General features: G+C 45.7%; 1 protein-coding gene across 5 annotated transcripts in view; it reads right to left on the reverse strand.

Annotated features, from left to right (window-relative positions):
- The window catches only part of NRP2 (neuropilin 2), a 115,845-nt gene that overhangs the window by 11,082 nt on the left and 88,692 nt on the right, over positions 1-16,071 (reverse strand). For 2 of the 5 annotated variants that reach the window (XM_069483901.1, XM_069483993.1), the window contains exon 16: positions 7,175-10,608. The exons of the other annotated variants lie outside the window; for them this stretch is intronic. In XM_069483901.1, the coding sequence (XP_069340002.1) occupies positions 10,328-10,608 (281 nt within the window). In that variant the 3' untranslated portion in view covers positions 7,175-10,327. Of the gene's footprint in view, positions 1-7,174; positions 10,609-16,071 lie in introns of those variants that run through there. 5 annotated transcript variants of the gene reach the window in all.

Genomic DNA, 16,071 nt, shown 5'->3' on the forward strand with positions numbered 1-16,071 from the left:
CAAAGTGGGTAAACTGTGCCCCTAGTTTTAAGCCTCCACCTTAACTGAGGCTGGGCTGATAAAACCGCATGGAAAGCCAGTCCTAGCAAGTCACTTAACCCACCAAACTTCAACCAGCCTTGCAAGCAAGGATGGAAGAGCCCCTCATTCACAGGAAACCCCTGAAATCATTCATGCTCACAGGTACCAGGTGTCGTCGCTTCTGTATTAAAGATGAAGAAATAGGATGGATGGTAGAAAAATGCAATAAGTCATTGAATAAATCAGCAGTAGAACTAAGAGTAAGCCACAGATTTTCAACACCTTCTTTGGGGTCTGTGATTTATTTGGGATAAGCTCTTGGCCTCTTAGAGCCTTTGTTGAATTTGATTCCAAGTTCCTGAACCCCCTGAGCCAGCTACACCACTGGATTGTTCAGATGGGAGCAGCCTCCAGAAAGTTCTCTCAGCCATTCTGTTTTAATCCCAGCAGGAAACACAGCACTGAGATCTCAATACATAAGAAATAATAAAGGACTAAGGAGATATTTCTTGGCACTTCGAAATGTTTAATTCAGTTTAACATTTAGCATTGGCTGAAGGTCCCCCCTCTCCACCACACTTAATTTCCCTAATTCAGTTTGTTCATCCCCAGTTGCAAGAAGGAGCCAAAAGTTCAGATGTTGATCTAAACTTTGCCAAACCTCCTCAGTTGGAAAGTCAGGCTACTCAAGAGCCATTCACTCCTTGCTGGGTTTGGCTTGAGTTTATAACCACCATCAGAAGATCTTTTATCATGGGTTTTTATCTCTTGGCCTATAGTCAAATCTATGCAAGGTCATGGAAAAAATTATTTTTTGGAGTTTTTCGAATGGTTTCAAGTGAGAAAAAAAGGGGGGCTTGGTATGAGCTTATTGGAAAAGTTTGATCTTGAATTTTGCCATGTTTTCTATTATTTTTAGTGGAATAACTCAGAGGAAACACTAAAAAGAATTAAAAATACTGACTGCAAACAAGAAGTCTGTGAAATGACCTAATAATACGTTCAAGTGTGGAGGCAGATGAGCAGCTGAGGCCACAATGTCTCCACTGAGCCCCATCGATGGCATGAAAACAAGAAAATAAGAAAAATAAGAGAAATGTTTAGCTACGAAGATGGGCTTCGCAGTCGTGTAGGCTGGAAAATCCCAGCCATGCCAATAGGGGAAAGCTCTGGAATCTCTTTTTTACCCTAAGTCTTTGAAAAATCAGAGCTGTTCTCCACCACTGTAAGTAGATATGTCAACAAGCTATTGGCTCTTTACACTTCCTTTGCTGGCTTCCTTCTTAGGGTATGAACGTGGGAAAAACAGAAAATTTCAAGGAAAAAGTGTTGTTTTTCCCCTATCCTGCATTCTTATTTTTCCCTGAAATATTAGGAAAAAAACCTTATATCTTTCTATTTCAGAGAGTTTTTCCCAGTGGACTTTGACATTTCTCCTCTCCTCTGGTCCCTGTATTCAGGAGGTGCACACACTAGAAACATCACTCAGCTGGAGTGGTTTGGTGCAGCCTTGGTCAAGTGAGAGGACAGAGTTGAAGAATCAAAACTACCTCCACTTCCAACGTGAAGAATGATATCTTCTTAAAGATTGCCCCTCTTATGTTGCAGGCCGTTGAAGAAAACTGTACACCTGTACATCACCAAGAGAATTCTTAAAAGCCAGCCTCTTCTTCTGAAGGCAAGGATGAATGACTCTGTGATATGATTTTACAGCTGCCAAAAAGGTACCTCTTTCTGCCCATTCAAGAGAAGATTTCCCCCAGTAGCTTGCTGGTGGCTGAGGACTGTAATCATAAGAGAATAATTCCTCTGGCTTTAGGTTTAGTGTCCTACAAGAGCACAACCATTGGAGGAAGTAGCTAATTAAGCATTTGTGCGAAGGAATCTGACCCATGCTTTTCTAGGAGAAGACTTTGATGGTGGCAGGGGGGCAGAAAGGGTAAGAATGCCAGGGGAGAGGAAAAGGGGCCACCAAGAGAGGGGGAAGGAGCCAAAAGGGGAGGTTGGAGACAAGTGCACCTGGCGCAAAGGCAGATGGGTGGCCACCAGGTCCTCCTTGGGGAAAGAGGCGGAGATGGTGGCCCTCTCAAGAGTTGCAGAGCCAGAAGGTGGTGATGGGCTTGTGGGCCCAGGGCTTCCCATGAACACTATTCTTGGGCTCGCACTCTTGGTCTACAGCCAGCAGAGGCGAATGAGCCACCTCTGGGGCTCCTCTGACACACGCGTGCTGGCCCTGTCCAGGTCCTAATGATACCACCTCACTCTCAATGCCAGCTTCTCCAGGGACTGCTCACACCAGTCCTGAAATCCTCTTGCCCCTTCTCCCAGGCCCTTGGTGGCAGGAAGGAAATACAAATGGACAAAAACGTTCTTTTTGCTAAAATGAAGCCTCCATAACCAGCAGGCCTGCCAAGAACAGGACGTTGGTCAAGGCCACCTCCGGCGTGAGGCTCTCTCCACAATCCCATTGTGACTGGAGCGGCTGCTGTCTACCACGGTGCAGAGGACGCTAGTGCAGGAGTCCTGTTAGTGAACCCTGCTGCCGGAGAAAGAAACTGCCATTGTTGAAAGCCACTATCATTCCAGGTCTGGGTCAGAGCCTTTGCTTTCGGGAATATTAGTTAATGATATTAAAAGGGTTCAATTTTGCACAATTATACAGAGAGGATAAAACAAGGCATTGTGTGTGACATATCTCTAGTTCACCCTGATCTCACGTTCATGCTGCTTTCCTTCCTGAGTTACTCATGCTTCATGTCCAAGAGGCAGCAGCCCCGGGGTTTTGGCAGGTCAGAGAAAGCCCACACGGCACATGCATGGCCACAGACACTATCCATTATGCTCAGAGTCAAAGTCTCATTATTAGGATCCTTTGGTTTCCGCACATAATGGAAATCAGGGCAGTGCTCTTGGTGGCAATGGTGCTTGACTAACAGCTCTCTGGGCTTCTCCTCCACCCACCGTTCCTTTGCCGAAGCCCTGTGGGGCTAGTAGCTTTGCCTGCACCTGCAAACATCCACTGGCAAACAACCTCACTGCCCGGTGCCTTCGCTTTGGTTACAGTAGCCCTGAATTTCCTCGGAAGGAAGCTGGACGCCTCCTTTCAGCCCGAAAGTCTGCCCCTCTCAGGGCCAGAGTGGGGGCCTGGGGCCCAAGGGTGCCCCAAATTTGAGGCTTTCACTTGGCATGTGGGTCTACCTGTGGCTGCCGGAATAGTTTAGTCTGCAGCACAAAACTGCGTACTGACCTTAAAGGATGTTTTTTACATAAATTTTTTAGCAGAAAACATAAATAAATAACAGCAAGGCACTGCACAGTCACTCTTTGAAGAAACCAAGTGGAACTCATTAATCACCGAGAGCAGGGCTCTGCCTGCGGAACCCAGCGATGGAATTAACTCCTGTGCCTCAGCTGCCACAGCTCGGGGGAGATGCCACTTAGAGCTCGGCCCATATTCTCCACGAGCTGGCAGTTTATAGAAAACACTCCCTGAGCTTAACGTTCCCTTCAGCTAAAAGTGCCCCGTGTCTTCTCTTGCAAGTGCCACGCCCGCTGCTGAGAAAGAGAGCTGGGCACGGAGAGTGTGTCTCGGGCAAACGTGGCCAGGGGATCTACCTCTAGGGTGCGCACTAGTTTCAGCTGCCCTCCCAAGTAGAGACAGGTTCATTTAAATAGGCAAACCTCAGCCATTTATGGCAGCTACTAAAGTGAAAATAGACACACGTTTGACCCAAAAATTCTATCCTAGGAAAACGTGCTCAAAGAGGCAACTTCAAGGATGTTCATTGTAGTATTGTTTATAACGGTAAAAACAGACACAACTTGAATGCCCCCTGGCAGGGGAGCAGTTAATAAACTCTGGCGTATCCGCACAATATGGAATGCTACACCACAGCTAAAGAGGACGGCGAGAATCTGTTGGTATGTGCTGAGTTATCCCGGAGATGTTGTCAAATGAAAAGTAGCAAGTTGTCCAATAAAGCCAGCAAACACTATGATACCACTTACACAAAACAGCACAAAACTCCACTGAATCAAACCACATAATTTGATGTGAACATATATGTTTGTAAAGGTATAAAACAAGGCCTGGAAATGTATTCCTCAAACCACCTCTTGTGGTTACCTCTGGGGAGGAGCATGGGATTGGTCAACGATGAAATGGGCTTTCTGCTTTTCCCGTATCATAGCACTTTTGGAGAATGTAGTCATGTATAACTTTTGAGTTAAAAAAATATGAAATCCAGCCAGTTCCAACCCTAAAATTTCCCTCCCAACAACCTCTGTCAGTATCAATAACCACTCTGGCAACAAGCCTCCAAGAAAAGGTGTTTTCCCACCCGACACCCAGCCCTGTCCCCAGCTCCTCTATTGGTGGCCCTTCAAATGGCCTTTCCTATTTCTTGGTCAATGCATGTGGGACTTTAGTTTTTTGGGACTCTCAGAGGTTGAGGACAGAGAAGCCCAAGGGCAATTGCTTCTCCCCAGAAGAGAGAAGGTGTTTCTGGGTCTGCTACCCACTGGGCTTGCGGCGAGAATGCCTTCTGCTGGTTGCCCTGAAGCGCCTAGACTCTCCGTTGTTCTACACTATGCTAAACGGGGTTTTGCTCCTGGATGATTTCCCAAATCTTATCTCTGTCCAGTGCTTAGGTTTGGGACCAAACAGAACACTTCCAGGCAGGAGGTGCAAACACGCTCTGGCTGAGGCCTGGGGGCTGACGCCTGTGAAGGGTGCATGTTTCTGATTGCATCTGCCCTCTATACATTCTGATTATATCTTCCCTCTATACATTCTGATTATATCTTCCTTCTATACATTCTGATTATATCTTCCCTCTATACATTCTGATTGCATCTGCCCTCTATACATTCTGATTATATCTTCCCTCTATACATTCTGATTGCATCTGCCCTCTATACATTCTGATTATATCTTCCCTCTATACATTCTGATCGTATCTGACCTCTATACATACTCTGGTTCTCCTCAGCTACGTCAGGCTTAATTAAATGCTACACGATACCTAGCTTCTAATGTACTTATATAAGGGGATTCTTTTCCCTGCTGATTGTAAGATCATCAGCTGGTGTTCCCCTCTCCCCTCCTTCTTCTTTGGTTGGGTTTGTTTTGTGTTTTCTTTGGGCTGTCACAGAAGTGGATGAAAGGCAAATTACAGCTGTGAGAGCCCCAGTGATCTGCACAATTAAAGAGAAAAAACAAGCCTGCACCTACAGATCTGCAGTTTGGCTCAGATGTGGTGCCTACAATGGAGGCAAATCAAAACTTCAGAACAAAGCTCTTTTCATCACAGATTACAGAAAGGCCACGTTTGCGCAGAACAACCGAAGAGGGAACGAGGAGGGCGGAGGAAAAGAAACCTCGTGCCACATTAGTGTGGCTGGGCTTCGGTTACCCGGGCTAGCACCGCAGTGGCTGAAGCAAGAACGCACATTTAAATCATGAGAAAGGACCAGGTAGGAGCAGAAACAGACCATTTTGGGCTTTGACCTCTGGTATTTATGATCCATGGAAATGCAATTTCTGTAACATTTATGCTTGTGCTAATCTGAATACCACACTGAGGAATGTTTGCTGTAACAGTGCTGTGTTTGACGCTCTAAGATGGGAGGTCTAGCAGTCTTTGCCCCTTTGTGGGGAGAAAGCACTCCTAAAATAATCTTAGGACTAGAAAAAAGGTAGGAAAATTCCCAAACATGGCTCCCAAAACAGCCAGGCTAACAAAGCGTAAGATGGCTAATTTAGTTCAGTCTGGCAAATTTGGTCCCAGGTCAGCTCAAGAAAATGTTGACTGAGCCTGGGTCTTTGTTTGAAATAAACACTTTGGAGATGTTTTCATTTCATTCTTTACTAATGGGAACAAATGGCTTTCAGGAAAGCCAAATGTTATTTAGACAAAACGTGTAATTGAGCTTGCCATTGGGGGAACAAACAATGCTCTAATCATGGATATTCTACTCTATTCTCCAGAGAACAGAGAGTGACATCTATACTGAACCATCTGCACTAACAGCGCTTCCTGTAAGATCTGAATGCCAGAAGCCTGTCTCCTTTCAGCATCACTTGGATAAGGTTTTACAGCTGTAAAAAGCACTCCTTCCTGGATCTAGGTTTGGATTGGAAGAAAAGCAGGAATAGGGTCTTATGAACATGTGCCTTTTCTCAGGACCTTTAAGGAGGGTTCTTGGGGCCCTGAGGGAGGCCCCTGGGTGTATAGAAGGCTCCCGGTACAGCCCGTGAGTAGGGATAGTGGAAAATCTTTCCGTCACCTCTTCCTGACCACTACCTAGGATCAAGGTAGTGCTGGGAGGTTGTCTTTCCTAGATTTTTTCCCCTAATCTCTCTCTGATAGAAATATTTTATAAAACTAGATCACTAACTACCCAAAGAGGAGGACCAAAGAAAAATCCTTGTCAAAAAAGATCTGTTTGAGTAAGTTTCCCCAAGCGCTTTTCCTTGAAGTTTTTATAGGATTGTTCCTTTTGTAAAATGTTCCACTCTGATAGTTCCAGGTCCACAGTCATCAAACAATTATCTTCATTACCTGCTCAAAACGAAGTCTAGAACATCTCTGAGGCCTGAACATGCGACACATTCCTGTTAGGTCTGGGAAAGCTCTAAGTTGGAGATCCACGTCCCCATGGGAGCACTGATTTGATAGGTGAGGAGTAAGATGTCACCGCCACTTCTCCAAAGGAAGTGCTCTGTCTCTGTAGAGCTGAGTACATGATTCAGCTTAGCTGGTCCCACTCCCCCTGGGGCCCTTTGAAAGTAGAATCCAATCTCCAGGGATTTGCCATCAAGAGAAATTTTGTGGAATCTCATTTAGCAATTTAGCACTTAGCAACGTTTGCAAAATCCCACACCAATCATAAAAGTTGGCTCAGCTGCACAAATTGGATAAAAATCCGAACACGCAGTAATAAAAATAAAAAGAAGGAAAAGCTGGCATTCAGCCTCAAGGAGGAAACCCACCTACCTCCCACAGAAATGCCCTGTAGCTCAGAGGCGATGTGTAAACTTTGGAAACATCAATTTGTTCAAAGCCTACATTTCAACTTTGTTCTTCAAGGCAAAGGGAAAAAAAAGCCCAGATGTTTGTATAAAAATATCATCATTTTATTACATTCCACACAATACATTTTCAAATAGTTTCCAACGTCCACAAGTTATTTTGACACACAGGCAACTGAGCAATGCAAGGATGTCACAGTAATAGGGAGAGGGATAAGAATAGGAAGTAAAAATCTTTAGGTTTTCTTGTTTTGTTGTTGTTCTTTGGTAATTTTCGATGATTTAGGTGTTTGCCTGCTCGTTTCATTTGAAAGACAGGGTCTTTTTAGAGATGGGTTATCAACCTCAGAATTTTACTGGATTTCCTATTCAATTCTGGCTTTAATCCCAAAAATGTGAAACAAGGGAAAAGACAATTTTACTTTATCTTCAGCATCCTGTTTTGTCAATGGCAATGCTATATGGTTTTTTTTTTTTTTTTTCTTTTTCTGCCTTTGCCAGCAATTAGGTGATGGTAATTGCTAGCTTAACATCAAGAAAGGGATTTTCACCCCAGAGATGAGGGCTTCCCTCCTGAAGGTGTTGACATGAAACCTCTAATAAGGCAAAAGCTTTATCAGCCCCAACTAGGCCTTCCACTCATTCATTCATTCATTCATTCATATTTTAATAGTTGCTATCACCTCATTGTCTTTTGAGAAGCAACTCTAAACACATGCATGCATGCATTCACCTGTCCAGTCTAGTTTTCTTGGAAGAGAATGACTCTTCCCTCCTTCCATGAAATACAGAATTTTGTTTTTTAAAGCTGCAAAGCATGGCATTTTACAGAAGAGCTGCCCTTTTAGCACAGTACCTGGATAGAAAATTGCTGGGGTGGGGTGGGGGTGGACAGAGGAGGCAGAGAGAGAGAGGGACATCCCCAGCTGAAGTGTATCATGGAATTCCCAAGGACTGGAGCAGTCTCAAATTCTCAGCTATGGCATGTACATAAAGATGATGCCACATGGGGCATCAGATAAAGATAGAGAAAGTTCACAAAGTTGTTGTCTTCTTCTACTAAAGAAGGGGAAACCTCAAGGGTATATGGTGACTCAGCCAGTCGCCACACTGGCTAGATTTTCCAGGTGTAATTTCCTGAAGCCCGCCTTCACAGGGCACTTACAGGAATGCCAGTCATTCTGTGGGCATGTGGACAGCTGAGATAAAAGCCCTTAGTGACTGGCATGCTAGTCATCGCATAGCACCCTGGGCTGCTGGCCTCCCCCTTCCCCCGCTTCTTTCTCCATCTTCAGCTGGGGTAGGACACTTCTTGAAATCTCAAGGTAGTGCACGCTCTAGCCTTTCATCTTTTCTCTTCTTGGCAGAGCTGCTGTGGTTGAGACAGAGTAGCTCTTTGAAACAGAATAAGAGTGGGAGAGCACCGTTCTTTCAGGAGGATGAAACGAACCAGATGCGAAAGCTGAGTGTGTGTGCTGGAGGGACCTATCTGGATATTCTGAAAGAATGCTAAAAGTCTCTCTCCCAAGCAGCCAAAAGAAAAAAAATCATTAGTATTTTGTTCTCAGAAGGTACCTGGAGGCTTTCTACCCAGGCACCCATCTTTGGAGAGAATTTTATGCCTCCCCAGTGGATTCCCAGCAGGAGGGTGAAAAACTCCCCCAAGGCTGAGTCCTAGTACACTGAGAATCTTAAAAGATGCATTTTCTGTCAATGAAATTGACTTCATTATTTAATCCATACTTTATACAGTATCATGAGCAATTTCTCTCTTACATCCCTCTCCTCGAGTTGCTTAGAGAGGACAAATGAGGAGCAATGGACATAGCTTCATCACACCTTCTCTCTGACGACGCAGCAACATCTGCACACGCCAGGCCAGCCTGCAAGGGTCTACTTGCCATATGCCATGAATGCTTTAAGGGGTAGCACACTGGTACATTGAAAAAAATGATTACTTTCTATTCTCTCATAATATTTAGGTAAGTCAGGTGGGCAGCCGTACATTTTAGTGGCTACAGATTCAGGCACACATTAACACCACGAAAGGAAAGCAAATGATCCCTTTTCCCCTCCGTATTTTACAAATGCTATTACAATGACCAATAGAATACCAAAGAATACAGTTTTCAACCTTCTTACTCAACCCCAGCCCAAGTTGGGCCCAACAAACCCCCCACCCCTGGGGTGAGGAGACAACATTTCAGTTCTTCCTCCTCTTCCCTTCTCTAGTTCAACTTCTCCTTCTACTCTCAACTTAAACAGACTTCTGCTTTTCCTGCGCCAGTCCCAGATTCCTTATTCTCTATGACTTATTCCAAGATTGGACTTAACTGATAAAAGCTAAACATTCATTATGAGCTTCTCTTTTATAAGGCAACATGAGACAGATTTGCTTCAGGGCTGGAAGGAGAGGTGGCTCCACTCACACCCAATGGCTGTTGTCTTGATACTTCAAAGACGCCAGGAGACATGACAAGGGGTCACATCTGAGTGTGCTGGGGAAACTTCCTCTTGGGTCGGGTGGGCGGGGGACGGGGATAGGGATGGGGGAGGCCACATTGCATTCCATATGGCCTCTATTTATTTTAGGTACCTGGAGATGACAATGACAGCCAACAGAAACCCAGCCAGAGCTAGATAAGGCAACAAAAAGCTTCAATCTCTTCTCCAAGTAAACAAAACTTGTACAGTATATTATTTTCTTGTAAAATGTACCCCAGGAGAAGTAACACAAGAGTTAAAGGGGCCCTCTCTGAACACACCCACGCACTCCCCCCACACAATGAGCCAGTCTCTCTCTCACACACCCACACACACAGAGCTATTCACACGTGCAAATGTATACTATGTACAGACACACAGATCCAGGTTTCCCCTTCAGTCTCCTGGCAGACTGCCCACCGAGAGGAGGTTGGGATAAGGCAAGGGGGAAAAACAAGAGAACCAGTCTCTGGAACAAACCAGCGGAACCTTGGGTGGTGAAGTGCTTAGGGGGTGGGTCTCTTCTTATATTCCAAGATGCAGCATTAGAATTGGGTTTTGTTGGTTGGGAATCAACAAAAAGAACCAAAAGAAAAAGAAAAAAAGAAAAACCAAAATGAACCCAAGGAGGATGGTTGGGATGGCTAAGAGTGCTGAGGGTTGGGGACCCAGGAGAGAGATGTCTGAGAGTTCACAACAGAGACTAGGCGAGGAGGAAAAAGTGCAAAATTGAGGCAACGTGTTTGCAGTCTTTCTTGTTTGTTTTGGGTGCTGTTCTTGCTTCAGCCCTCAGCAGCGCGAGCCGCGGTCTTGCTCTAGCTTAATGGTTAGGGTGGGCTCCACCGCCAGAGGGGCCCCGTTGGTGTAGTGGGAGGTTTTGTAGGTGATGGAGTGATCGGTCTTCTTAGCCGCATAGCGGAACCGGTGGTAGTGGAGCACCAGGGCCAGCGCGACGGAGACCAGCACCAGCACGGCGCCCCCGGCGGCCATTACGTAATACCAGTAGGCTGGGATGGGCTGCACGGGCACCGTGTCCACTGTGGGCTCGGTCCCTGGCGGGAGGGTGCCCCCTGGTGGAGAGACACAGAAGAGTGTTGCTAGGCTGAGAGCATGCAGACGGATCCAAAACTTAATTTAAAAAAGAGAAAGAAACACACACATGCTTTGGGACATACAGGAAAGGGGGTGTACTAAGCTGGTACTCAGTCCCTAGCGCGTGCCAAGCACTTTTCAACGATTGCTGTTAATTCCTGCTCACCCCCTTACGAGGTAGATGCTGTCAGACCCATTTTACAGATGAGGAAACAGAGACTCAGAGAGGTTAAATTAACAGTGGTTATACAGCTAGTAAGTAGTAAGCATGGGATTCAGCCAAGAGCTGTATGAGTGCAAACCTCTCTTCTTTCTGTCTAACCACAATGACTTTATAATATATAGAAATGTTATAGTTCTCTCTCTCTCTCTCTCTCACACACACACACACACACACACGTGCACGCACATGTCTGAGTACACACAAGTAAATGATGTTGAAATGACTTCTGGGATTCAGGAAGGCAGATTCCCCGAATGGGTGGAAATACCATATTTGGTTTGGCTGGCCAGCATTCTCACACAATGTATTAATTAGGCTGGCTAGACTTGAAGGTAAATTCCACTTTGGCTTGCCAAGGCTTCTGTGCCCATTGAAATCAGCCTGGTCTTGTCTAAACAGGTCAATTACCACTGTCAGGTAATGAATAAACGCATCTTCATTCTTTTAATTGGATGGAGGATCTTTAAGAGCAGATTGGAAGGGAAGTCGTAACAAAAAATGTGGGCACAAAATGATAGAGCGTATGTGAGAGTGAGAGTGAGAGGGTAAGTGAGAGAAAAGGGAGGGAAATCATTCTTAATCAGGGAAAAGACAGAGCAGGGAGGAGAAGCTAGCAGAGTATTGAGAAGGCAACCACGTTCACTGGCCGCTGCTGGTTGCCATGGAGATGATGGAGTAGATTTAAGCCCAGGGTAACTCTGGGGAAAGACTGGCTGGAGTCCCACTTGATGCAAAGCAGTGTTACAACTTGATTCTCCCAAAGATTTACATCAGATGAGAATCTGGACCAGAAAAGGACTAGGAGCTTTTGAGCTTGCCAAAACCAGACATGATCTTTACTTCTGAAAAATGATGTATGCTTCGCCTATGAAAAATGCCTCCCTAGCTGCTTGCATCAAGTGGTGGTAGCCAGAAAGATGTGTCCTCTCTAATCATGGGAGTGGAGCCACGGGTGGGAGGTGCTGCTGCCTTCTTCATGCATCGGCGGTCCTGCGCTGCGGGTGTGCCTCTGCTCAAGACGCAGATAGGGCTTGTTGGTATTTTCCTGCCTCCCCTCCCCACTCACCCCAGCCCCCGCCCAGACTCAGAGCTCCTCAAGCAGAGGAACTCACTCTTATCCATGCCTAAGGGTGGACACAAAGAAGGCACTCACTAAATGCTTGGTGAATAGAACACTGAACTAAGGCTAAGACTCTTATGTCTGAGTCAGCATTCTCTATTTCCTGCAGCCTGAACATCAGAACTCCTCTCTTTGATTTGGGGAATAGCTGAGAGGTGGGTCAGACCTTCTAGTGTCTTCTCAGAAGTGATAGAAAAATGAGAGCTTTTTTTTTTTTGCAAAATCTTTCACAGCCAGCCCAGTTTCCTGGCTCTTAATCACTGCTTCCTCCAGTTTTAGGAATTCCCTTCTGCTAAGGTGCAAGTTCATCGATACCTCTTGGGCGACCATAAGTCCTACAATACTGGAAGGGCTTTGACAAGGACATGCTGCTCTGCACACCACCTTGGCAGCCACATCCGCATCTCCTGGGGTAGAAAAGACCCAGAATCCCAGGATCCTCCCAAACGCACCTTTCTACATCTTTACCACCTCCCAGGTTACTGCCTACTGTCTTTTCCTTTGTCCCCAAACTGTTTCTATCTTTTACTGATAAAAGGACCCTCTGTCTCTCTTTCTCTCTCTTTTATTTGTGGCCATATTAGAAATTATGCATAGAAATGGAAAGGAAGAGAAAGCAAGGAGCTAGATGTGGCTCCTTGAAATGTCTAGCTTGCAAGTCACAGTGACCTGGTGTCAACTCATTATTCAGGTCACCAAGAGTACCTGCTGCCTGGCAACCATCTTGCTGTTGGATTTTCATGTGAGCTCACAGGAATGCACAGGAAACACTAACGTGTGCAGGGATGGGCCCGAAGTTCCTCAGAGCTGTCCCTCTTCTCCCCCAGGGGCATGCCCGGGTTTGCCTCCATAGGGAGGGCCATCCTCTAAGGAGGCCACGGCTCCCCCATCAGAGAAAAGGAAGGTGAGAAATCCACATGGATTAACTTTCCATCCAAAGTACCCGACCAGACCACAAAGGCCGGAGCACACCTTTTTATCAAGCAGAACACGATCACAACTACCCACATTCCCTCCATCACCGCAGAGTCTCAGTTCAAAGCATTGCTTTCCTTTAGCCAGAATGCTGGTTTCCAACATCAGATACACCACCTAGGACTTAAAGTACTGGGGCTGGGGAAGGAGGGAGTGTTAATGCTACTCCAAGTGTTTCTTGTGATAGAGACAAAGTTGGGGCACTGGGGGAGACTCTAGGGGACCTGCTGGAGGAAGGTTAAGGCATAATATGTGGGTCCCGTATTCGGAACCAGAGCAAGAGACCCATTCCCTCAGAATTCTGCTCTACTTTGAAAGACAAACTCCACTTTAGCATAACACCCTCTTCACCTTTCCTAGCTTTGCTCCCCAACCCTGAAATTATCAACATGTAGTAAACTTTAGTGACAAAAGCCATTTGGGGACATTAGATTGGCTCCTTAAACATTTCCCTTGGGCATTCATTAGGAGAAATGAGAAAACTATGTGAATTGATGCTTTTAATGTTAAGTATGTTAGAAAAGAGAGGATACAACTGATAACCCTTTTCTTATCCCTCACAAGCAATTTTTAGTTGACTTGTACTTGGGAGCCAGAAGTTTCTCAGAACATTCTCTGGCCAAAGGCAGGTGGATTGTGCAGGTTTGGAATCTGGCTCTGTCCCAGCCTTGAGGGCTATATACTAATGGGACTGTGGTTTGCCGGTTAGAGAAAGGAAGGTGATAAATCAATAGAGGTGAAATCTCCACCTAAGGCAGCTTCTGAGACAACAGCAGCAATTCAGTGATGCTAGATGGATGGATGGATGGAAGGACAGATGGATGGATAGATGGACAGATGTCAGATGGATAGAGGAATGTACTCTGGACCAACGGTCAGACTCTCTGGAAAATGTTGATAATCCACTGGTACTTCATGGAAAAATCATTTTCAGAAAGTGCTACAGATTCTGCTAGCTCATATAGTACCTCTCTGGGGAATTGGAAAAAGGTGCCTAGTTTAGGCAGACGACACCTGTACCCGGTGCCCAGGTTGGTGAGTTGCACAATTTTAGCTCCACTTGCCCCATCTGCCATGTATGGTGACCAGGCCATTGCTTTACAGCAAAGAAGCCTGGGCTAGGTCCCTCAACATGGGAGAAAGCACAGGTGAGTATTCAACCTTACCCAGAGCTGGTAATGTGCTGACCTGACCTTCCCCTTTGATTGATCTAAATTCTACTGCTTATTCATATATCTTTGTTTTTCCCCCAATGGGAAAATGCTTTCAATTCCTTAACTATTTTTCATTAATTTCCACCCCTCCTCAATTCTCTACAAGGTTTTCCCATTGTGCGAGATAATGAGAAACAGATATTTAATAGTCAATAACTCCGAGTGTACTTGCAAGGTTGAGCAGGCTCCCATCTGTAAAAGTTCTGAGCTCTCCGGAGAAAAGCAATGCGAACACAAGGAATTTGAATTCTGAGAAACAATAAATTCTGAGAAGCCACACATGGGAGAAAATAAGGAAAAAAAGGACACATTAGGTAGTGTTCCTTCCAGTCCTATTTGCAAATAGGGCTATTGAACTAATAAGCCACTAGGAAATGTGGCTGTAAAAGTAACTGCCGTGAGTGGGCATTTCCTGTGTGTTAGCCAGTGGTCTATAGGCTTCGCGTGAATCATCTTGTTTATTTCCTCATGACCCTGAGATGGGAAGACTTGAGGACTTGAGGGGATAAGTGATTCTTCTCCTGGTTTTACTTAGAGGAAAAATGAGGAGGCGGGCAGAGCACACAGTGAACCCCAAGAGATGGCCCAGAGCCCTCAGAGGAATTGTACACCACTAGTAAGTGGCAGACGCAGAACTGGAGCCTGATGGACTAATTCTTAGCCTGTGCCCTAACGCAGGGGTCAGCTCACTACGGCCTATGGGTCAAATACGGCCCACTGCCTGTTTTTGTAAATAAAGTTTTATTGGAACACAGCTGCCCTCATTTGTTTGCGTATTGCCTATGGCTGCTTTGTGCCACGATGGCAGAGGTCAGTACTTGCAACCGAGACTGTATGTCCTGTAAAGCCTAAAATATTTGCTATCTGGCCTTTTATAGAACAAGTTTGCAGACCCCTCACTCCAACCAAGTAGAGTCAGAGCAGGAAGCAGCTCTCTTCCTTTCTGCCTCCCCCCTACTCTGTCTGAACCTGTCTGAGGTTTGGCGTGTCTTGGTCAAGTCAGGGTCTCACTGAATCACTGAAAAGAGAAAGCATCTCCTATAGCTACCTTTATGAAATGCCACCCAGACCTGAAGGAGTCGCTCAGGTTTCCAAAAGAAATGTTCTGAAAGACCAGTGGTGAGCCTTCCCTCTCGGAAAAAGAAGAAAGAGAAAAAGGCTCATTGCACATAAGAACTGTTTTAGGCCTGGCCTGTCCGCGCAGTCCTTTTCGTACAGGTTGAAAATGAAGTGCGGCTGAAGGGGCATTTCAGATAAAGGTTTATTTAAGTTATGAGATTAAACAAACAAAAAAAAAAAGGTTGGCTCCTCTAGAGAAGTTTATAGAAGATAGTAGAAGAATGCGGTCATGCCCTCGGATTTGTTTGGAAAACGGATATAAAAGTACAAAACACCCCTGAGAAATGACTCTTTCCATTTGCCTTATGAGCAGTGGATGGTGGGAGGGCCACTGGGAGGTTTTCCGTAAGTTGGCAGAAACCGTGGGGATCCCTCCCATGTCGATCTAAAATGCCTCTGAATTCAGATCTCTAGCTGGCTGAAGTCTCAGACACTTTGCAACTTTTTGGTGACACTTATGCTATTTTCTTTAAACTAAGTCTCCTCCTTTTATTCTTGCAGAAAGAAGTTGGTGAGAAACATTGTCTTCCTCCCCTAGATAAACTGACCTCGGCAGCTGTTGAGATTAACGGTAAACTTGTGGGGAGGAGACGTGTCAGGCCTCTGTGGCAGGAGAGGCAGCGGCACAGGCAAACCTCATGAAGGACGCCTCCGTGTCCCCCTGGGAGAGTATGGCAGCCAAGCAGTTACCCGGTTCACACATCTGATCTCCACACTCTCCTGCTCAGCAACACCTAGCTTGATCTGGCAGCTGGAGGCGTCAGGGGGCAGGGACAAGGAGGAGGATTCA

Source organism: Eulemur rufifrons, chromosome 1 (assembly GCF_041146395.1).
Source record: "Eulemur rufifrons isolate Redbay chromosome 1, OSU_ERuf_1, whole genome shotgun sequence".
NCBI classification, from domain to species: Eukaryota; Metazoa; Chordata; class Mammalia; order Primates; family Lemuridae; genus Eulemur; species Eulemur rufifrons.